At 38.0% G+C, this 25,060-nt stretch overlaps 1 protein-coding gene and 1 long non-coding RNA gene across 3 annotated transcripts in view; one reads left to right on the plus strand and one right to left on the minus strand.

Moving 5' to 3' along the window:
* STK3 (serine/threonine kinase 3) overlaps window positions 1–25,060 on the minus strand; it is a 155,463-nt gene that overhangs the window by 71,340 nt on the left and 59,063 nt on the right. For both annotated transcript variants that reach the window (XM_084510469.1, XM_084510470.1), the window contains exon 7: window positions 2,158–2,295. In XM_084510469.1, coding sequence (XP_084366595.1) covers window positions 2,158–2,295 — 138 coding nt within the window. The remainder of the gene's footprint in view (window positions 1–2,157; window positions 2,296–25,060) is intronic.
* On the plus strand, window positions 562–11,118 carry LOC311432234. Its single transcript, XR_014689909.1, has 3 exons — window positions 562–639; window positions 9,185–9,300; window positions 10,894–11,118. It is a non-coding gene; the product is annotated as an uncharacterized lncRNA (long non-coding RNA).

Raw genomic sequence — 25,060 nt, forward strand, 5'->3', positions numbered from 1 at the left:
ATATTCAGTTACAGCATTTAATTAATCTTAACAAGCTGACAGCATAAATTAGAGGCTGTAAGCAGAGCAACTGTGGCTGTTGCTTACTTCAACAAACCTGTACTTTAATATGTCATAAAACATTTCTTCATCTAGGATGCTGAAACATGGAACAAGCAAAACAAAATCCATTACTTTTAGCAGGAAGATTAATTCTAATTCAAGGCCATTTAAAGCATCAGTTCCTCCTTTAAGACAACCTGTGGACAATACCATTTACAGTCATTTTACTCTCTAGTAAACACCTGCTGTTAGTAAAATCCTGGTTTTGTATCATCGTATGAAAACACGATCAAGGCAAAAAGGAGCTCTTAGAGCTTCAGAAATGTACTATTAAACATTAAAATATTGTTCCATGAAGAACATAACTGACGAATCCAGTCATCCTGTACCTATTTACCTATCTTCTCCTTTGATATAGTAATCCAATTACCCTCCTTTTTCCTCTGTGACCTTGCCCCACAAGCGGTACTTTTGTTCCTGCTCGTGTCCCTTAAACACGCCCACAGCACCTCCAGCTCCATCACGCACACTCCACGTTCCAGCTGGGGAAGAAGCAACACCTACCCGTGATGAATGCAGTACTTGGTTTGCCAGCCAGTAAGTATTTGGAAAGAGTATCACTGATGCTTTTTTATTACTCGTGAGCACTAATGCAAGTCTCTTTTATCCAGCTGACACCCATCAGTTAACCATGTGAATTTCTAATCTTCAAGGTCTCAAATACTGGTTCAGTCATCATACTAAAAATCATTAAGTTCCAGTTTTTGCTGTCCTTCCACTCTACATGGTGTTCTCAGGGTATGAAATATAAAATACTTCATACTATATAAATATAAATATATTTATTTATAAATATAAAATACTTCATACTATGACTTATGGAAACTAGCTTGAAAACTTTTTGTTATCCTCATAGCGGAGTTGACTGATCTAAATTTAAAAAGAGCAACTTCCAACTTAAAGACAGAATAAATTTATCACAATTGTCTTAAAAGCAGAAGTTTCAGAAAATCAGATTCTTACATAGAATGGTAATGAAAATTAAGAATAATATTTACCAATAGCAGTGAAAAGTGTTAAGGAAGAAGCTTAATGAATTAGTAGTCAGGCAAGTAAAAGGAGCAACATTTTTCAGTTGCCTTATTAGCAAAAAAAGCTTATTTACAGGAAATTTTAGATTCCATTTCAATCATCAAGGAACCTACTATAGTTTTTCTAGAAATGGACCTACCTCGTTGTTTTTGTTTTTGTTTTTTTTTGTTAGTGATGGATTTTTTTTCTTCCCGAATAATTACCTTTGTTTTACAACATCCAGACAGACATGCTTTCCCTTAGTTATTTGAAGGCTGACTGTGGCAGCACTTGAAGGCAGGGGATAACACAAATAAGGGGCCAAAGGAGGAAACTTTCTTCATTTTTTTCTCTGTCCCACGTGCACCAAAATTATGTCTATTTCACAATACTAAATCCTTCCTGATAGATCAATCCATCCTGTTTCATTTCTGTAGTTCTTAGAAACTTTTCTGTTTTATTTATACTTTAGTGCCAAAACAAAACAAACAAAACAAAACAACTGTTAAATTTCCAAGCACTAAGCAGCTCCACAAGTGACCTGGCGCATAGGTCCGCACTGCCTACTGTGGCTCCAATTTAAAAGCTGGGGTAACTCAGCCCAAGAACAAATCCCTTATACTGTCCATCTGCATCAGACCCTTCTAGGGCACAGAACAACCTGTCTTGTTTAATTTGACATGACCAAAAGGGCAGATTGAGTATACTCCATGGGTGGTCCACACCGAGGGGTCACCTGGGCTCAGTTCCTTTACTTAACACGTGCCTAAACCCTGAGATCTACTGAAGGCCTTTACCCACCAAACAAGAATACAATTTTGATAGCAAGAACCAGCCCTAAACGGCATAATAAGCAATTCATTGTTTAGAAGCAACAAAGGAAAAATAAACTGATGAAGGAGCTGAAAGGAAAGGCTAAGAAACAGAAAAGAAATAAGGCACAATAGCTAAAAGGCTTGCTTTTAGAAAATTTCAGTTCTGATTTAAGACCAGGGGGGAAAAACACTGTAAAACTTGCATTTCCTCAGAAACTTAAATACTGACCTGTAGCAGCTGTGTTGCTGTAGCTCTTTGTTCAGGATTTTTCACTAAGCATTTCTTCACAAAATCTGTGAATTCATCAGACCAGAGCTCTGGCTTCCGAAAGGTTGGAGGAGGATTTGTAGGAATCATAAAAATAGCCTAGATAAAAAGCAAACAATAGCAAGTTAAACAAAACACATCAGCACAGCACCGAAGCCAAGGGAATAAATTGCTTTATCCACCTTCCTTATCAGGTTAAGAATCTGGAAGACAAATTTTAAGTAGGCTAGGATTTCCACTCAGATTGAGATTCAGGAAGCAAATCCATCTGCTACTAATGTAGCTACTTCCCATTAGATTTTTCCATTTAATCTGTATCCCACTGAGCACATCACTCTCCATTTTATCTATTTCTGTTTATCAGTCTCGAGAGATGATTCTGTTCTTTTGAAATTTCTTAGTGGAAATAACGGCACTGCTCATTGAAACAGACACAAGAAAATTACCATGAAAAGACAAGTTCACCTTCTCAACTCTTAGCTACATTTCTTTTTATATGAGAATTGCTCAGGAGGGTTGGCAGGACTACTATTCACTCCTGCATTCATGATTAGTCAGTTGTAGTTTTAAAACTTGCTTTTCCTAATATGATTTTGAAACAAGTGCTGTAAGAGTTAAGGCCTAAATGATGAGAAAAATAATCAAGCAGCTTGCCTATTAGCAATTATATTTTATTTGAATTTGAAAAGGCAGCATTTTAACTATAAATAAAAATACACGCTGTTGAGAACCATACCCAAATTCTTCAATTAGAAAAAAATGATTTATTATAAATATGTGTGTATATATTTATATAAATATATAAATATAAATATATGAATATATATATATAAATATATAAAAAGGTAATTGTACCATTTGTTTTTATGAGAGACCACTGTAAGATAACTGGAAATTCTGAACTTCCATCTGTAATACCAAACGCATACAGCATCACTTCTGAAGATTTACACATGACAGCAAGACACCTCTTGAAAACCAGGTCTGCTGACAGAAACAAACATTTTCTCCTCCTCCTAACAGCAGGCACAGTTTCGTCACTTTTTCAAAAGTGAAAGGAAGTGGAAGTTCTGTAAGCCTGCAGTCCTTCATCTGTTTCTCTCTACAAGCACAGACAGAATTACGTACTCAGTGGAAAAGTGAAAAGTGCAAAAAAATGAAATATGCACGCCATTAACATAGTAGAGGCAGCAGAAGATTCAAACCATTTGAAACACGGGGAGAAGGAGGAGGAAAACTTCCCAATGATGTACCTATTGCTTCTTGAGAAGCTTGACTGGTCTTGAAAGAGTTTAACTTTTTTCAAAATCCTTATTCTAAAATTCTTGCATGTGCTGAAGAAAGGCAGGACCCATACAGAATGATACAATTATTTATTGTATCTTAATGATAAATTATTTCAGTATCGAACACTTTATTTTAATTCAAATACTTAAACGTACAGAACTTATTTCACTATCTAACACTGCCCAATACAAACATTACAGGACCAAATTCAGGCATTTTGTGTAATAAATTAAGATGCATGCTCCAATAGCTTCCTATTATCAGTGGACAGCCTTGCCAAGTCAGTGAATGAACCCAGAAGTAGCACTCCTTTACCTTGTCATTGGCCATAATTACTTATTCATGATACGAGGAGTGCCAGCACAAATGAAGTGCTCCTGGTAAAGCAGCGTAGAACAAATTCAGCTGCTCCTGTCCTTGAAAGTAATTATTTCCCTGAACTCTGAACCAATGATTTTAATCTTATCTATAGCTACTCCTAACAGCTAGCTCTGCTAGCTATTCAGTAGCTATTGAAAGCACACAGCTATGACAAAACTGGTGACTTCTGTTTGTGGGGCATCAAATGTACACCTCCTATTTGACAACAAACATTGACCTTCCTCAGCATGTAAGAAGAGTAGCTCTGGAGTTGTATTGAGCTCAACTGTGCAGAAAGTTTTCCAGAAAAGTATTTTGATCTACTGCACAGCAGCAAAGAACTGTAACAAATAACTGATTTCTTAATACCTTACAAAGGACAATGACAAGTCAGAAAAAATGAATCATTCTTTTATGGCAAGCAATACAAGTTATAAAGGGAGATACTCAAAGCTGGTGTCCTAAAACGACACTTATGTTTTGTACATTTGCTCTAAGTGCCTAATGCAGAAACATGTAGACTTATTTAATGCTTAAACTGCAGACTTCTAAAAATCTTCATATGTGATATAAGCTATGTTATCTTAAAAAAATGGATTACATTAAAATTTTGTAATACAAAAAAAGCATAGAAACTAGTTCTTCCGAATGCGTAGTCCAACTTGTTAATTAGGTCATGCACTTGCTAGTGCAAACTTCTCTCATTGCTCCCCTTTCTTAACCAGCCTGAAATGCTGGACATCATATTCGATCCCACCTTGCCTCTTTACTTCCTAATATTGGTTTACATGTTTCTGTGCATAAAAATTAAGCTTCCTTTCTCCTTCAAAACCATCTACAATTTAGCTTATATTTATTTCTGCTTCTTTCCAAGAAACTTGCAAAGGAATCACCAGAGGGTTATAAAGCTAGTCCCAGACCTCCTGGAATAAAACCAAAATTCTTATCTTACAGGAATTCATTCCTTACTTTTTGCTTTAACTTCTTGTCAAATATATCTTTTTTTTTTTTTTTTTTTTTTTAATCCTAACAGAACTCCATCCTATTTTAAAATAAAAGATATTTCACTTCTTTCTTACATTCTTCTTTCACCTTATCCTACGTTTCTCTGCTTCCTTTGCTCTCCTAACATGCTACCTGTAGCAATTTCTTGCTTCCATTCAACTTATGATTTTCTCTAAAAGTTTCCTACAGCTATTATTAGTTAAGTACTTAATGCTCTAAAAATAAATAAATAAATAGATGTCACTGCTACAGCACCAGTTAGCACTTAATGCATGCTTCCATCCACTTCTGGCAGCACCACATCACCCACTGCAGGACACATCAAGGGAAACTGTTCCACAGACAGGGCTCTGACATACTAAGAAACAAACAGGGTTAATTCTCTCCTACATTCAATATCGCCTTCCACATTTCCCTGTGTATCTAAGACAGGCTGGCAAGCCTTACTCAAGTAATACATCAAATATCGTCAAGGCAGTGGGATTGAAAAAGTCTCAATCTTCAGTTTTAACCCTTTACTCATCCTTTAAATAAATCTCTAAGCTGTGGGATGTCAAATCTCAGGCCTTAGGGACCCTGATAGCTTTACCTGTGTTCATCTTTGCCTGTCTAACAGAGACCACGTGCTCTACCTGTCCTGAACTGCCCTTGCCACTCCTAAGCCTCGAGCACAACTCCATTCTGCATCGTCTTTACCATGGGCCTCTGAGACAAATTCTACGCCCCTCGGTGAAACCAGATGAACACAATATATACAACAATATAATATTTGACAAGAGAATAGGGCCAGAGGGACATTGGAAGTGCTGTGCTGAAGAAAAGAGACATTATCTAGGTCAGCTTTCAGTGGCCAGCTCTGGGCACTAGGCAACGTAACCCAGTTTCTACCAAAGCTATTGCCCAACTTACTCTGGAAGCACTTATCTGCCCACTAACCAGCTGCTGCTGCAGTTAAGCTGAATGTTGGACAGAGGGCCAAGTCCCTAGTGAGCGCAGAAATGAGCGAGTCAGCATATAATTTTCTTTTTATTATTATTATTAAAGGGCCCAGAGTTTTAAAATAAAGCCAGGCTGCAAACATTTCATTCATTAAGGTTCTCTTATGGACAATTTTTATTGGCGTGAAAATGTAATGAGATGAATTAGGAAATGCCAAAAGAAAAATGAGATCCTCACACACTGCACTTGGAAATCCCCAATCAGAAAACCCTTGCAGCTCGTTCCTCCTGTCAGTCAGTCAGGGTAACCCATCTGTATTTCGCACAGCCCAAAAACACATTAAGTAATCAACAGTAATTGATCTACCAATCGTGGTAGAAGTATATATATATATATACACACATATTTTATTTTTTTTTTAATAAAAAGCTCCTAGAATAACTTTTCTCTATCACATATTTAAATGACTTGTAATAAAGGCTTTTTATTTCTTGCTGCTTGTTATTTGTTCTGTTTCATTTATGTTACTGAAGGATAAGCAAACTTTTTTAGATTGCAGCGATTTCATTATTTTCATGGTGTGACATAGTATAGCTAGTATTTGCAATGATTTTTTATTATTATTTATTCATTTACTTTTTAATAAATAGGGTAAGGATAGGATACAAGACATACATTGGTGGTTTGTGAATCCATAGATTTTGGCACCACACTTATACAAGGTTATCAGTCTCACGCACAACACAGACTCCAACATACATTTAAACACAGTAGTACATTTCAGATTACAGAACACCATTGAAGGCTGAGGAGGTGATCAGATATTGAATGATGCAACATTTTGTTGGTTTTAGAAACACAATCAGCTGGGAAAAAAAATATCTTCTTTTCTGATTTACATCCTAGAACTTGCTTCTCCTCTTGAACAGGCTTCACAAAGGCTACCAAAACCTGACTAATTATTCAATTATACACCTCAACAACTGCCTGTAAATGAACCAACAGCATGGACAAGAAGGAAGAGGTATTTGCAGATCCTGTGTGGGTTTTGCTTTGCTCAAATAGCTTCTCTATTTGTTTTGGCAAAAACTTGGCAACAGTGAAAAACAAGTTTACTGAACAACCCATTGTGTGTTTAACAACAAGGAAGTTGGTTCCTGTTCTGTTTCAGTGCAAGTTTAATGTATTTATTAGAAGCATCCTAATTACTGCCCTCCTTCAGCCCACAAACGCAGTTGGTGGAGACCTAGCATACTCATCCTCTTTTGCCCAGGATTACAAATAGGTCTTGTTCCCTGATAGATGATCCAAACAGGTTTTCAGTATCCCCAAATTTTGATAAAATCCTTAACTGGGATCTGAATGTGTGATTGATTCCAAGTGTTTGAAAAGCTTATCTTTGTGTAAAGTACCCCAGTAGTTTAGTACCCCATTGCAACTTTTACCTTTTATCCTCAGCCACATACCAATTCTCACTCATCCAATTACACACACACCCTCCTGAGTGCTGCTATTTATTGACCTCAGTGGCAACAGAGAAGTGTTAACTAGAGACTGAGATAAACTACTCAAATCAAACCTGTGCATCCACTGGCTCATGTAATGTCATTTTCTACATTTTCACTGCCTCACTTACTTCTAACAGACATTGCTTGAAGAATTACACTGCAATAAAGTATTCGCTTCAGTTTTGTGCAAGAAAAGCTGACCAATTTGCCCTGAATTAAAGGGCAGAGAAATGCTAAAGCTATCAAATTAAGAAAATTAAATTCACTTATCACTAACACTTATCCAAAACTGTGTCATAAAAAGCATCTTCTGAATACACTCCAGACTGATCCATCCACCCAATGGATAACTGCTTTTTCAATATCTTTGCCAAAACACACCCTTGTTTTAGGCTATCAAAGAAGCTGTTCTCCATTTATAAATATATATATATTTTTTTCTCATTAGAGTTGAACATATCGGTAAAAAAAAAAAAAAAAAAAAAGGGTTCCCTATTAAAATCAGACTTGGTCTTGATCATCATTGGTTTGGCATGGTGGTATACATATGTAAAAAAATAATTTTGCAAATTAGCATGCAAGTCTGTATGTTCACCTCCACTCAGAAAACTGACACGTAGATGGCCCCACTATGCAGGACATCAATAACTTGAGAGAGAGACCTTCACCCAGGTCCCCTGCTTGTTTCTGAATTGTTTAGCCATTGTCTTTGCTGGACAGCAAAAAAGAACAAAGACCACAGCCTGAAGACGCCAACAGTTTGTTGAGGTTTTGGTTTTTTTTTTCCTAGAAACACAGCAGGACTTGCAAAAATTAAGCTATTATACATCTGAATACCAGCTCATTGAGCCTCAAGCAGCTATTAGCCACAAATTAATAACAGCTACACGACTGTAGTAGCAACGCTTCTGGTACTTCGAGACACTCATGTCTCCACAGAGCTAAACAGAGCGCTTGCCACCTGCCAGCCTGTCCCAGTGACAATCCTTGAAGCAGATCACTGAGACCTCCTGGGAATACCCTTCATAGGCTCCTCAAGTCGAGGTAGCCCCTGAAGGTCCAAGTAGAAGTAAATCCTGAAGGTTCATCTCTAGTTTCCTCTGCTAGCTCAGGCTGTGCCACTCTATGTTGTGACTCCATGTCCCTCTTCTACAGACACGGTTGTGCCCACCCTGAGCTCAACTCCACACGCGGCCTAGCACCTCCGCACCATTCCCAACTTCTAGCAGGGTAGAGAACACCTTCTAGGATGTCACATCATCTTTATTTGCAGATCCTTGCTGTGAAATATCAACTTATTCTGGATTTTGTTGCTTGCCGTTTTCATGATTTTTCTCAGGTCGTCAAACTCTCGCCTGTGCTCACTGTGGGCCTGCAGCCTGAAGCAGACGGACAGGAGCTAACAGGCCACATTCTGCTGGGATCTTGCTGGTGGAGTCCTCCTACATCTCACATTTTCTTAATAGTATATTTTGAGGTCTCACTTGCTCTGCTGAACTGGCTGAAAATTAATAAAGCAAGGAAAAAGCACTAAAAATGAAATGGGAGAACTGTTACTAATGTGTGATATTTCAGAGTACTGATACGTGAATTGGTCCACCTACCAAACAAAAAATACAGTAAGCTATCTTTCAGTCAACATTAATAATGAAGTACCGAAAGAAAAATGTTTTGAAATCCCATCTGAAATAAACAGCACTTAAATTCTTCTGAAAGCTGGACCATTGTAACGGAAAGGAAAGTTCTCCCCTTTCACAAAGCTTGAAAAAGGGACAGTGCCAAATGTTTAAAAAAAAAAAAAATACTTCCAGCAAGATTGCAATTCCAACATTAAGCAAGAACTTGAAGATTTCTATCACTATTCATTCAAAAAGTCCCTTTCTTCACAGAGTTAGCAGTGGCAATTCATCAAACTGAAGAAGAAACTCGTAACGGGGTGCTGGCATACCCGCCTGCCTCTCCAAGCTCCCAGTGAAGCAGAATTATGAACACAGTCCTCAAGGAGGTGAGGTGTAGGTGGAGATTTAGTCCAGAGACCTTCTGGACAAACAATAATACAGATTTTTTAATACTAAATGGTGGGAAATCTAACATATGGAACACTTAACATTTATATTAGCCACCGTACAGAACATTCAACAGCACACAGTGAAAACGATATTCCATTTATTTTATGAAAACATGACAGACACCTCACATATTAACACCAGTAGCATTATTAATGCAAACAAAAAAATGAAAACTGAGGGGAAAAAGAAAAAATGAACACACCACAGCTGTTACCAGTGGTTTAATAGCCGTTCACTGGAATGGCTTCTCTGCAAAGATGACCTTTGCTGTTCAAAGCAAAGTATGATGCATTTCAGATGTAAAGCAATAAAGTAATAAACACAGCGAGAAGACAGATAATGGAAAGAATAATCAAATGATTAACAACAAAGATGGGTTACTGAAAGATAAGACACACATTGACCTGTATATTTATTATTGCTAGTAAGTTCATAACATTTTGACAGCGTTACAATAGGTCAAGAATGTAAAGATACCGATCTCAAACATTTTGCAATAGCAGGTGCAATTGTAAACCCACTGCAGAGAATCAGCCTTCACCTTGATAACATCATCCCACAACAGCTGCTGCAAAAGACTCTACATCTAAAATAAATTCTTTCTACTTGAAGGTGACACTTAAAAAAATTTGCTTTCAGTTTGGAAAGAATACTACAGATAATTTCTTTGGTGACAACTCGACAGTCACCACTGTAAAAACCACAGGTTAATCCAGACCAGGGGTAAATTCTTTTGTTTGTAAACAAGCTCACTCATACAAGCGATTTTTTATTTTATTTTTTTTGAAGTTATGACATGTCATGGAATTTAATTTTAGCATATCCTGAGACAAACCTGCATCAGGGTGCTTGAAAGGCAGCAATTATTGCACTGGCTGTTATCCAATTAGCAGTAACAAGAGGAAGTTCCCACTGCTAATTCACATAAAGGACTGTGCCACCTACATGTGTGCCCATTATTCAAATCCCTTTTTATGCTGAGTAATAAAAACATTTATCACCACCAATCCTTTCCCAGAAATATCCCTCCTGCTTACTGTGCAACTGTCAGTTAAGTCACTAATTTATCCATTTTTTTTTTTGTCATTCTTTTTTGTTGTTTTTGTTTTTAATTTTTGATCTCTCTTAAATTATCACTTTTACCATCCAAAGAGATCTGGAAGCAACTCAATGAAGTACTTAACCAGGCTGCCAAGAAACAACTTGCGTTAATCTCCAGTGGCCTTATTTTGTTGCTTGATTATTATTCTTACTCTCCGTTCAAGTCCAGCAGACCTATCCAGGTCTTTTCTCCAGGCAATGCAGTTAAATATTTCCTCATGATCTGGGGAAGTTTTCATGACTTTTGCCTGCAGGTTTTTCAGCCATTATCCTGTCCCAACTTTCCATCTTATTTTAAAATGGCATAAAGATTTTTTCCATCCAATTCAGCAGGGTTCAATTTCCTGAACCCAACTCTTCAGTACAAAATATTCTTGAAATCTGCCCTTCACATGAATTTCATCCTCCCGTTCCCTTTCTTTTTTTAGAGAAATAACATTAAGTCTCCATTTCACCTGCAATGCTACAAACTCACTGAAGGCAGTAAAGTTGCAACAGAAGAAAGCAATCTAACCCTCAATGTTCATCCCAGCAAGGTGAGATAGCAGGTCTGTAAAGCAGTGCAATAAAAGTCTTTTCAAAGCTTGTACAAATGAAAAATAAAGCATCAAAATATCCATAATCTAATGAAGGTTTCTGACTACATACTAACACTTGGTTGTGGATTTTTGTTTGTTTTTAAATAAACCAAATTACACAACTTTTAAAATAGAGGCATTCACTGAAAACAAAATCATTCCAGGCTACTCAAGATTTTTTTGCTTAAACTACCCCAGGCAGCTAGAGGTTTAGAATATATATAAAAAACACCATGTAAAGGATTTTTCAGAAAAATATAACTAACTCATGAATAATTCAAAAGTAAGTACAAAACCACATAACTACTTAACATTTTATTGATTTTTTTTATTGACACATTTTACTGAAAGATTATAGCACCAGTAATTACAAATCCACACATTTTTGCAGTGTGCAGGGACAAAAAACTCACCGTGATTTAAAATAATAATAATAATAATAAGCTGAACACTACCACAAAACACGACAAAAAAAAAGTAAGTCATGCAAAAGCCCTCAGGAGTTTCAATCACTTGAAAGAAGCTGAAGCATTCAGGCACCATCTATGAGAAGATTCAATAGCATGTCCAACAATTCCACTCACCAAAAGGAAAACTCAAAATGAGCCACAAACTAATTCATTATCATCATTCTGAGTACACTGCATCAACACTGACCAAGAAAGATACACTTAACTAGCAGCAGCAGGAGGGAGGATGTACGTGCTTTTGGAGGTCTTTTCAAGGGTGGGAAGAGGGGTTTGGTCAGTTGGTTGTGGTGGTTGTTGTTCCTCTCTTGATGGAAACATCTTGCTATCACTTAAATTCCAATTTGCACAGAATTTGAGAGGTCTAGAACATGAGCACGGAACATTACCAAGTAGTTTTGTTCGGCATTGAACCTGAACAACTTGTTTCTTATCAGTCGCAAAACATGGGAATTGTTCTCAAAGTACAAGAGACTCAATCCAGGGAATATTCTTTCAATTAATTTGTTGTTCTTTCACTATAGTTTCCTTCTACTGCTGATTCAGTAGTATTTTGAAGTTCACAGACATAGCGTTATTGCCTATAATGCATTGCCTTAAAGGCATTACATCAATTCTGTTATCCAGCCTAAGAAACTTACTTTCCATCCAAGAAAACCACAACAATATAGTTTACTTTAATAACAGAATCTTTTCTTTTCTTCCCACAGTCTTTTCCATAGTTTCCCAGAAAATGAGGCAGTGATTACATCCAGAAATACATTAACATTCACTAAGACATGAAGTGGAAAAACTGCATTTGCAGTTTTATTTACTAATAGAGGAGTCAAAAAGTGAGTAACTTATATTTGTGAGAAAAAGCTGCACTAAATTGCCTGGCCAGTAAACGTGAAACTTCTGCCATAACCACACACAGTAGTAACAACACAAGACATTCAAGAAATATGCAGTAGTTGTTCTTTGTTTAAGACACGTTAGACCTCCAGCAGTAGTATTGTGTTCAGTTTTAGGCATCACACTTCTGGAGAGATGCTCACCAACTGAACGTGGTCCAAAAGAGAGCCACTAGAATGCGTGGATATTTAAAAAACCACAATCTGCAAGTAAAGCTTGAACGAATTAGGATTGCTTAGACTAAAGAGGAGGTGACTATAGTGTGAAACATGATAATGTCTCCAACATGTTAAATGCCACTTTAAAGGGTGAAAAACAATATTCTTCAAGTCTATAAGGAACAGAACAAAGAGCTAATGAGTTTAAGTTTCAGCAAAGAATATTCAGATTAGAAAGTAGGAAAGTCTCAAACGAACTGAAATTAACTCTATTCTACCAAAAATCACACACAAAACAGCTTCAGAATGGCACAATGAAAATTTGTGCATGATTGGAAAAATCTTTGCCACCACCACCTTCCCATTCTCCCAGTGTTCGCACAAACCATCCGCACACATTCCCTAAACGTTCACCCAACAAAGCCTGAAGAGGCATGGTATTTTCCCCACATCTAACTTACAAATTCAGCAGAATGGTACATTACACAACGATGAAATGAAAGAACGAAGTCTTCCCAACGCTCCATGTTGTCCTTCATATTGTTTTCTCTCCCTGGAACAGCTCCTTGGCTTCTGATTTTTTGTGGATTACGTTAGGACCTAGATCTTAGATCTAAGAGTCAATACTTAAGAAGTTACACATAACACAGAAGAAAGCAGTCACTGAAACTAGCCACGTCACAACCAGTACAGAACCTTGCTAGAAAAATGATCTCCACACCGTGACTGTAAAAGCTACAGTGGCTGACTGCTCACAGGGATCTCCAAAGGTGATGTTGTTAACAGCAAAGGAAAATCATCACGTTAGGGCAACCCACGTAGGCAAACAGAACGACCACACCCACCAAAAGAAACATAAAACACTAAGGAGCAATTCTTGAAACAACATTCGCTGTTTCCTACTTGATTCACGAATGGCAACCAACAGGAGTTTGGGATCGATTTTTGCTTTATCTCAAGGTGAAATGACTCATTCCTTTGCGGTGTTCCAACTACGAACAAAAATTTAACTACAAGATTCCAGATATTGAACACCCACAATCCACTGAAATAATCGAGGTGTGTAATTGATTACAGAAGATTTTCTAAGTCTATGACTAGACCACTAGTAACTGAACACTGTCTCAAAAGCTTCCATCTTCCTTCAAGCAAAGGTGGAAAGCACTGTCTCCTGCCTGTGCCCCACTAACACACAGTATTAGGGGAACACAAGACTCAGAAGTTAAGTGGTCTTTCCAGATACCAGGTATGTACAGAGAACAACATCATTCCCCTTACCTACTGGGGAGAGCATTGGAACTCTTAGCTAGTTTCTCAGAAATACCCTTTCCACTGTAGCCCCTTAATTTCATTTTTACATTACTGTAAATGTTATCTACATCCCTTCCTGTAAGGGAATGCAGTTGCTAGTGCAAATCTAGCTTTTTTTCCCCTCCTACTCTGTAGGCCATGATGCAGATACAAGCTGTAGGAGGCCTAATGAAGTACAGTCTGGACATTTGAATCACCAAATGAAAAGAGAAGTAGAACCATAATACAATATTACTTACACAATGACACTAATCTTGCATTTTAAAATATCACCTTTTAAAACCAAACTGAATAATACAACTAAAAGAGCAAAGGCAAAGTTAAAAATTCAAATATACCATTGGAACTGATACTCGATGGCACTTGGTTATTTTGGATGCAAGCACTGCAGCAAGAATGAACCATGTAACAGCAATCAAAATTGATACTACCAAATCAGTCCCAACAGAGGTAAAATAAAACACCAAATCCTAGACAGTAATCAAAAAAGTTATCTTTCTGAAATGGCAATGCCTCTAATGAAATCTGAATTGGTAATGATTGGTCGTGATTTAATAACTCACAGGCAATACAACCTAAGGAAGATTCTCCCAGAGGGGCCAAAGTTCCAAAGAGAAAACACACACAAAATCCAAATGCCATTTTTTATTTCTAAGAGGTAAGACACTAACAGGTAAAGTGAACTGTGAGCCAAAAGTTGGCTCCCCATATTTTCAGTTTTATTTATCAAACTGGAAAAATCTTTCCAACTTTCTCTTTTCCTGTATGAGACCAAAACTATGAGATGTTCTGTTTGTATTACAATTACACTAATTCAATGCAGGTCACTTGCTTTTTACTGAGTCCAGATGACATTTAGTAAACTAAACATTGGCCAATTAGCTTAAAAAAAGGGGGGGGGGGGAGGCTCTGATTGCCGCTGGGTAGGTCACACAGTGGCTACAGAATACAATTGCTTGAATTACATTTTGACTAACATCAAAACATAGAACTGAAGCTAAAAACTACTTATTTTTCCTGCACGCCTTCTGGATTTCTCACATTTGGATGTACTCATTTAAAAGCTATCTCTTCCTGCCATCCCAGTAGGTGATAGACAGGAACAGACTCACCAGAAGTTTGCTGTTTCCTCTTTCTCTACACATTTTTTTTTAATGTGTTTTTATTATTATAAAAACTACAAACAATGTAGTTTCCACTTCGTTTTTAATATCCCAAGTGGCTAACTAACCTTCTCAAGCCTGCTCATTTGAACATACCGCAGTAAAAAAGAAAAACATAGCCCTGGAGATTTGGTGAACACTAAAAATAATAATTGTCTAAGCCTCTTCTATTTCTGCAATAACATTTGTATTCTTAAATCAACCTGAACTGACATGTAATTAGCCATACAATAACCTTTACTGATAATGCAGAGAAACTAGTTCCAGAGGGGTAGGAAAATCCTCAAACTTATCTCCAAAAAGCAAATAAACAATATGTCTTTGTTAATGTCTTATTCATGATCAAAGGCAGAGATTATTCTGACAAAACCACTAGCTATAAAATAACTAAAACGTGCACTACTAAATAAAACAGCAAGCTAGACCTACTGTAACTGACTGTAAATCTATCATTGATATTGTTTCTACACATTTCTGGATTTGACATGCTTTTTTCAAAAGTTTTACACTTCTAAAATAGTAGTATCAACTGTTAAAAGTATTAAGTATTTTAAAATAGTAGCCCAGTTAGTAGCTTATTCTACTCTGCATTGAATGATGTGAGTTTGTTATTATTTGCAACATCTCAAGGTGTTTCTATCCATCTTTACTTTTTCCCAACATGACCCACTTACTTTTTAACAAACTTCACCAAATACAGAAAACAGACCATAACACAATACACACTAATTAGATGGCATTACTGATCTCCAAACCTGGTCATTATCTTCACAGTACCCTACATCCTAAGGGAAATAACAGAGTTCAAGCAGATGAACTCCTTAGTTGCATGCACATGATGTCACTCTAAAGTATTAAAAAAAAAAAAGTGAATTAAGAAAAATTTGTAAAAATTTCATCAAGAAAAAAAATCCAAAATTTAAAATGTAAAATTTTGAACCTAGAAAGATACAGATACTGAGATAAAAGGTTCGTAGTAGTAGGAATTGACCTCCAAGTTTCTTTGCTTAAACCAAGTTTTAAACAAATATGAAGGCAGAACATAAAAAAAATAAAATGCAGGCATCTATTAAGATTCCCGAATTACTTAACCTAGAATGTTTCATTTCAGCAGGGACAAAGTTTTATAGGTTTTGGTTCTGGTCCATGCTCAGTGTTGTACTGCCTCCAAGCACTCTACTTATTAATCTCATTTTCTTAACTTTTCTAAGGGTCTCATTTAGCCTGTTGCATTTTGTTCCATTCAAAGACGCTTATCATAGCTTCCATAAGGAGATACTAAGGAGAAAAAAAATCAAAAGCAAAGCTCCATAACTGTAGGTAGAGACAGAAATAACATTCCTTCACAAAGAAGCTTAGGGAGCAAAAATTTACAACTTGTTACTGGAAAAATTTCAGTTCAGTGATGCGGCTGTTGTAATCACTCAAGTATGCAAACAATACAGCAATGGCTCAACCAGTGACTAGAAACACTGGTATCATATAAATGGGCCATATCATACCCTTAATTCCTAGCAGCTTGTCCCAGGTTTCTACAAAAAGGCCTCAAGGCAGAAAGGCTAGGGAAGAAATCTCAACTGCAGAGGTTCTTCAAGACATGGCAGCTGTATACAGTTACATATAAATGCCCTCCTTCATCCTTGAACAGATATGTTGATATTCATACTTCCGGCTCTTCCAGAAATAACGATCAACTTCCAGTCAACTACACAGTTCATATGAAAAGCAGCTCAAAGAGCACCTTGTCAAGAGTTACCTCACTTGAGCAGCCTCTGAATAGCATCATGTTTTGCAACAAATTCACGGATCTATCGAGCAAAGGTTTTGCAGATCTGAGAAAGACATGCTTTGAAAATGCTGAAGATCTCACCTCTATCTTTCTCTCTAATTGTATGTATTCATTCATTCCACTCAAACAGCTTCACAGAAATGCATCTATCCAACACGATGGTCCTCAGATTCAGAAAACAGTATTTAAAGAGCTCCCTAGAGCAGAGACAATAGAAGCAAAAGAACTTGACAGGCAAATAGAAAAATAAAGCACGCCTGACATCTACAATGTTAGCTGTGGGATGTTCTGGAAAAACATCAGCTGGTTAACTTCCCAATGTAAGAAAACAGCTTAATCCTAATGAAAGATGGCAGCAAGAGTAAGAAAATTAACTGAAATGTTGCATTCCTTTTTGCAGATCAAAGGTCAACAAAAAGGAGGATTATATTAGAAGGTGTAGATGGAAGCAAATGGCTACAAACTCAAAAGAATTTCTGAGAGACACCACAGAATCACGGAGTGGCTGTGGCTGGCAGGAATCTCTGGAAGCTGTCTGGTCCCACCCAAAGGAAGGTGCCCAGGACTACATCCAGCTGCCTTCTGAAAGTCTCCAAGGAGGAAAACTCCACGACCTCTTAACAACCTGTTGTACCAATGCTCTGTCACTTACACAGTTTAAAAAAATAAAAATTGAGTCCTTATGTTCAGAGAGAGCCTTCTAATTTCCAGTTTTGCCCACCGCCTCTTGTCCTGGCACTAAGAAGAGCCTGGCTCCATCCTCACTGCACTCTCCCTTCAGGTATTTATAAACAGTGATGAGATCCCCACTGAGCCTCTTCTCCAGGCTGAGCAGTCCCAGCTCTCTCAGCCTCTCCTCATATGAAAGATCACGGAATGGTTTGGGTTGGAAGGGACCTTAAAGTCCACCCAGTTCCAGCCCCCTGCCATGGGCAGGGACACCTCCCACCAGCCCAGGCTGCCCAAAGCCCCATCCAGCCTGGCCTTGAGCACCTCCAGGGATGGGACAGCCACAGCTTCTCTGGGCAGCCTGTGCCAGGGCCTCACCACCCTCACAGTGAAGAATTTCCTCCTAATATTTAATCTACATCTCCCCTCTTTTAGTTTAAAGCCATTCCCTCTTTCCCTGCCACTACAGCCCTTGACACAGAGTCCCTCCCCAGCTTTCCTGTAGCCCCCTTTAGGCACTGGCAGGCCGCTGTAAGGTCTGCCCAGGGACTTCTCTTCTCCAGGCTGAACACCCCCAGCTCCCTCAGCCTGTCTGTGTAGGAGAGGGGCTCCAGCCCTGTGAGCATCCCCATAGCCCTCCTCTGGGCTCACTCCATGAACTCAAGTTCATGTCCTCTTTGTGCTGAGGGCCCCGGGGCTGAACACAGGGCTCCAGGTGGGGTCTCACGAGAGCAGAGCAGAGGGGAACAATCACCTGCCTCGCCCTGCTGGCCATGCTGCTTTTGGTGCAGCCCAGGGTATGGCTGGCTTTCTGGGCTGCAAGCGCACGTTGCTGGCTCATGTCAAGCTTCTTGTCTACCACCACCCCCAGGTCCTTCTCCTCAGGGCTGCTCTCAGTCCATTCTCCTCCCAACCTGTATTTGTGCTTGGGATTGCCCTGGGTCCCAATACAGGACCTTGCACTTGGCCTTGTTGAGCCTCATAAGGCTCACACAGGCCCACCTCTCAGGCCTGCCCAGGTCCCTCTGGATGGCAGCCATTCCCTCCAGCATGTTGACCACACCACACAGCTTGGTGTCATTAGCAGACTCGCTGAGCATGTGTTCAATCTCATTGTTCACATCACCAACAAAGGTGTCAGTGGCTCATGTTCAACTTGGTGTCCACAAGGATCCCCAGGCCCTTTCCTGCCAAGCTGCTTTCCAGCTGCGCAGGCCCTACCCTGTACTGGAGCACGTGGCTGTTCCTGCCCTGGTGCCTTCAACATCAGCCTTTGATGCTACTGCAGAGCAGAATCTCTCAGTACAAGAAAAAGAAGTTTACTGTACTCTTAACTCTAATTGTGATTGGGGACAAGACACAAGATACCCTCTCCACTTGCAAAACTGAAATTTTTCACCTGCCACATCACAAAGGTTAAATAAGAAACAACTTTCCTTATTTCAGCACTCTAGAACTGGGGAATTGGGGATATATTCATGAAGAATACAGAAAAATCTTGTACTTTCAGCATCAAGAAGACAATGGGTACAGGCTCCTCAGGAGTATCTGAAGCAGAACCATGCATATGCTACCCCTGTGAATCTGAATCACATTTCAGAAGGATACACTGATCTATGAACTTCAGCAAACGGATCCAGAACATAAGGCCAAGACCACCTACCTGCACTGACAGAATCCAAGCAGACTGGGGAGGTAAGGGAATATCTCGGGTATGTTCCAGCACACTTCTTAGCTGACCAGGACTACTAGCACTCAAACACAGCATGACGACTGAATTAAAACACTACCTCAGGGGAACCAATAAAGGGAGAAGAGATAAAAATCTGAAAAGAAGGCCTGACACAGAATAGGGAAAATTGCTGCTTTCTTTGCTTTTCTCCAGTGGAAAAAAAAAACAAACAAACAAACAAAAAAAAAACATACTATGGCAAGTCCCTAGTCTCAAAGGGTCAGTCTTGAAGCATTGCCTCAGATCTACTGTCTGAAAACTGTCAGAAGCTGATCCTGAGAAATATTACGTTACTTAAATCTGAGATGAAAAGATAGAAAGTAAGCATAGTGGCCCCACACTTCCATAGTGACTTGAACCTCCTTTGACTTCTTGCATCTTTCTTTTGGCAACATTCCTCTCATAAAAGAGATCATATGTACATCTGACCAACAAGAGCGATGTCCTCAGGCCACAGCCGAGCTCTGATGTTGACAGTTTCTGGTGTTGTTGATGGGAGATGGAAGATAGTGGCATCCTTTTGCGAGGACAGGAATAGCACAGTGTACATGTGGATTCCAGACATCCAGTGCACTCATCCATACCAAAACAATACACTGATATAAACCAGAAGTCATCACACAACTTTGCATTAGGAGTGCCATGACTGTACCTACAATATCTACATCTTTCTTGGCCCTTAAAAATTTCTGGAACAGTCTTTCCTCTATCCCTGTTTTTTGAGCCATATACAGACTCGTATCTTCCTTCTGGAATCCTACGTGTGTAGCCTAACATCAGGATGTAAACTGCAATTTTACAAACCCATTTCAAGGCAGAGTAAGGAGAGCAACAGGATCAGAGGACGGAAAGCTGATGAGGACTACTGGCTCAAACTTCAGGGAGAGAAAGTCTGGGTGCTCTACCTGAAGATATGGCAGTCAGCCAAAAAGCACCAAGCACAAGTAATAAAGCAAGAGTTTCTCCAGAACAGGCAGCAAGACCAGAAAGCACAGAGCGTGACCGATATCTTGACGATTCCTCTTGCATTTTCTCTTAGCTCCTTACATGGAGCTACACAGGGCAATGTTCTAAAACAATGACTCAGAACCAGCATAGCATACCCCAACATGCCTTTCTGGTGCCATTGCCCAAGCCACTGCACAACTAAGGCACCAACAAACCAAATGGTTTTGGTGAATTAGCTTCGTTGTCTAAAAATGGATACAACCACTGAAGAAAGAAAGAAGCCTTTCTCAGTTAAATGGAACACAAAAACTCAGCTAGGAATGCTGTAAGGATGATTAAATAAGCTATCCAAGAAGAATAAAGAGCACTACCTTGGATCAAAGACAGTGAAGATCTCACTTATAAAAGCCTTTATTTCAAGCAGGAGCGAATTCTGAAGACAATCCTAACCCAACTGACATACGAAAGTAAAAGGGAGATATGAGATTACTACAGCCTTCCTCTACATGCAGGAAGCTAGAAAGAGCATGCCTGTTACAGATTGCTAGGCTGAAATATCTTACTGAGTTAGGCTGACAAAAGCACTTGAATGAAGAGAAAACTCCATGAAGAGAAAAGCAAGGCAAATAATGCAGTAGCATGAGTTGAAACTCAGAGATTCATCTAAAAATCTTGATTTTACATACATGCAAACTATGTAGCCGACCAGGACTAAATCCATACAGAGGTTCAATGCCTGTAATTATATTTTTGATATAACAATATCCAACAACTGGAAAACAAAAGTTAAGAACTGTGAATTTGTGTAGCCAGATTAATACGTAATGATTTACCAGGAACTCCGGTGAATTGTGCTCCAAAGGAAATAGTTGGCATCCGATAAATGTTGGGAATGCGTAACTAGAAAGACCATGTAAACAATGAGTATCCTTTACATACTAGTTTAGCATTCCTGAGACACTCCATTCTTAGTAATAAAACAGACAAAGCCTCAGTTTAGATGGAGGTTTAAGTTAACTGTAGGTGTTAGGCACAAACATTTGGTAACAGCTATACAGACATTTCACAGTCTTGGTCAGTAACAAGAGAGCATGCACATTATTGAACAAATTAGCATTAGTAAGCACAGAAATTTAAAAGAATTATAAAAACTGCAATTCTTGTCCACCTGAAAATGCCCATTATGGGGCATCTGATATAGTTACTGTAGCATGTCACCAAAAAAATAATATATATGTATGCATATAACACGTGTACATGAGTATATACACATATGTAATATATGCTTATATTTAGTGTGTATATACATATGTATCTATACACACAAATTTCATAAAAAATTCATTGTTTTCTTCTCCTTCACTGAAAGGAGACAGGATTCCCCTTGTTTCAAAGTAGCTTGTAACCATGGGAAAGAAATGATCAAGTACACAACACTCATCCTTCTCTGAAAACCCTGAGGCCCCTGATCATCCAGATATCTCCTAGAGCTAGTTTTTGAAATTCACTGGCTTGCTTCCAAATAAGACTTACACACATTTGTCTATCGAGGCTGCCTGAATCTGAGTTGAAGATACTCAGAAGAACATACACACAAGGTACAGCAGTTAAGAAAGGGTGAGGTTTTACAGTGTAAGAACTATATCACCTGATATACTTACACGCACACCCTAACCTTACAGCAACTGCTTGCTTTTTTTTTTTTTTTTTTTCTTTAGGAAGCTGGAATGCAGTAACAATAAAATACAGCTGAAGCACATAAAACTGAAAAATTTGGTAGTAGAGGTTCCAGTAGTGAAGGAGATCACCAGGGCTGGATTCTGATATTCACTGAAGATCCTAACACAATGTATGATTATTTCATGGGAAAAAAAAAAGTATAATTAGAGGCAGGTGTAGAATGTGTTCTCCCTGTAATATGCAAGCTTCATATATACATAAAGACCAAAAATTTTTCTGTGGTTCAAGAGTCATTCAAACAATGAATGACATTCAAATACAGACATGCACACATTTTCACAGACATTGATAAAGAAACTATGAAACAGAGCAGCAATCCTACAGGAAAGACACGTTGGTTGCAATAGCCCCATCCTCTGACTTCACCTCTTCTCTATTGCCTCCCTTTGCATATCCAGAGAACCAGGGAAAAGAGAGGAGGTGAATGCGTGGAAAATCCACATGGAAATCATCGAAACAGCCAGAAGTTCTGTGCCGATCTTGCCCGACTAACACAGACCAAGTATCAGAGTCTGGCCTTAAATTATGGTGCAGGACCAGCCAAGCTTCAACTCAGCCATTACCCTTCAAAGCAGGCTGTTTTGAAGGACTTGCTATGCCCATCAAAAGACAACCTTCTTTTGAGAAACACTGTTCTATGGATTAAATACAGTGATTAAAAGTCAAAAGTCAAGCATACATTTTTGAATTTTCTATAACAGCAAGTCACCTTCGTTTTTCACAATGGGTATTCATCCAGTGTCCTTAATTAAATAATAAATACACTTAACGATGAATTCAAGAAGCAATTACAAACAAACTTATCTTAGAAACCTGTCAGTTTCCATGAAGAACAGCATCTCAAAACACCACACATTGCCTTCACATGCCACTCAGCATTAGGTTTCTCTGCCATTTGGACTTAATAACACCTCATACATATAAATGACTCTCTAAAGGAAGGAAAAGCCATCTTTGGTTGACTATCATTTGAATGGTTATTTGAACCCAGTAATCACACAATTCTTTCAAATTCTTATCGTATTACCAAAATTTTATCAGAAACAGATGTTAGCAGCACAACTTAGTCAGAATTATTGAACAACTTTTCTTTCACTTTCATAACAAATTAGGCAATGCTTAGTTGATGCATCTGAAAAAAGTTACAGAATCACAAGCCCTCAGGCCAAGGACTGGGTGTCATAATTTAAACCATCACCAATTGAAATGCAAAGGCATAAGAACCATAACATATTACTTAGTAGAACAAATTTCTCTTGCAGATGATGATCTTCATTTCTGAATAAATTCTGAATTCTGAACAGCAACCAAAAGCCAATATTTTAGTGTCAAAAGCCTAGCAGAATTCTTACAAACTAACAGAAAATTCCCTGCATCTCTACAAATAAGCACACAAACACACAATTAAATACACAAGGACTCCTGTAATTTACTGTTAGGCATGGGAAAGGGGGGGAGAGAATAGCAGGATCACAAAAAAATAAAGAACAAGCAAATTCCTGTAATATTCTGTTAATACTTTTAAATGCTCCAGAATAATCCTACCAGCTAGCTAGCTGTCGAAGTCCAGAAGACCTAATTAGCAGCAAGAAGACGTAAAATAATTCAGAATTGGGAGAGTAGAAAACAGAACCATTTGTTATTCTTCTTTGGCAGAAGCAATCTTGGGGCGTGGAAGGGAAATGTAACTAACTATTTTGATTCTTAGAAGCATCCGCAAATATGCAGAGTCCTCCTACTCATAGATAAAATAGAAGGATATAATGAAAGCCACAAGAAAAATACGTATGTATTTAACACTGAGATGCACCACTGTCATTTCAGGACAAAACTGTATTAATACAGTTTACACCAGAGTTATCTCTGATGGAAACAAAAAAAATCTACAGCATTATTACTCACAGGTAACACCTAGTACAAGTTAACACCTTGTTTCTTTGCAAGTGGAATCTATTTATTAACCAATTAGTCTGGAGTTAAATATTCAGAAAGAATAACAGTTACACAGTTAGTTTTGTGATAGCACCTCTAAAGTTGCTCTGCAAGGCTATTTATAAAAGCATAATTGTAAAAGGAAATGAAAGAAGGGAGAGCATTCATCAGTCACCAAAATCCTGGAGTGCCAAGTCTACAAAATAAGTTTTTGTAGCATGCACCTTTTGATCAAAGTAATGTTATAAAAGGAACAGGAAAAAAAAAAAAAAAAAAAGAAAGAAAAAGGTTGCTACACAATTGCCAGAGTTACCAGTCTACAGTCATCGCAACTCTTCTGATAGTTATGAGTTATTTATGTTACAAACCTAATTATGGCATTCCCTGTAAATGTTTTTCTTCCATTAACAGCAAATATTAACTTCATAGAAAACAAGTTCCCTTAAGATTTGAAAGAAAAATGAGAAAAGTGAGCCAACCATGTTTTTATTGTGTGCATACAGGTAAGTAAGCAAGGTAACACTAACCGGACTATCAAGCAGCAGTGGTGGAAAACAAACTCACCCAGTACATACAGTAGCATCTGAAGTATAAGCACAGTCATTAATGGCTTGTGAAAATGAACATTATACCTGACTGACTTAATCCATAATAAAAAGAAAATACCAAAGCTCAAGAACTAGTCTACAAAAAAAAAAAAAAAAAAAAAAAAAAAAAAAAAAAAAAGCCAACGAGTGAAAGTAGCCCCAAAAAGCCAAAATATGTTATAACAAAAATCTATCTATGTAAGGTTTGTCAAAGATGTAAGATCAGAAATGAAGTCCTAACAATTCTTTTAAAAATAATAATGACAAACAACAATAATCAATCTTAAGTTAACACCACAGTTCTAACACCATTATTTAGAAGTGTAATTTTACCACTGCTCTGGAGCTATATTGAAACCTTAATATTTACAAAGAACGAGGTCATAAAGAAAAGGAAACAAATGCAGGACAATTTTCATGAAAACTTTCTTTCCTGTGCATTTGTATGTAACCTAATGTTAAGCATATCCCCAGGGGCACCAAATAGCTGATTACTTTTATCAAATATGAGGAAATTGATTTCTATGATAATATATTTGCTGAATACAAAGCAAGCCTAATGGGATCAAATAGGCTTATTTGAGTCACCTGCCAGCCACTGATATGCACCAAGAATACACCAACAAA

Source organism: Aythya ferina, assembly GCF_964211825.1.
Source record: "Aythya ferina genome assembly, chromosome: 2".
NCBI classification, from domain to species: domain Eukaryota; kingdom Metazoa; phylum Chordata; class Aves; order Anseriformes; family Anatidae; genus Aythya; species Aythya ferina.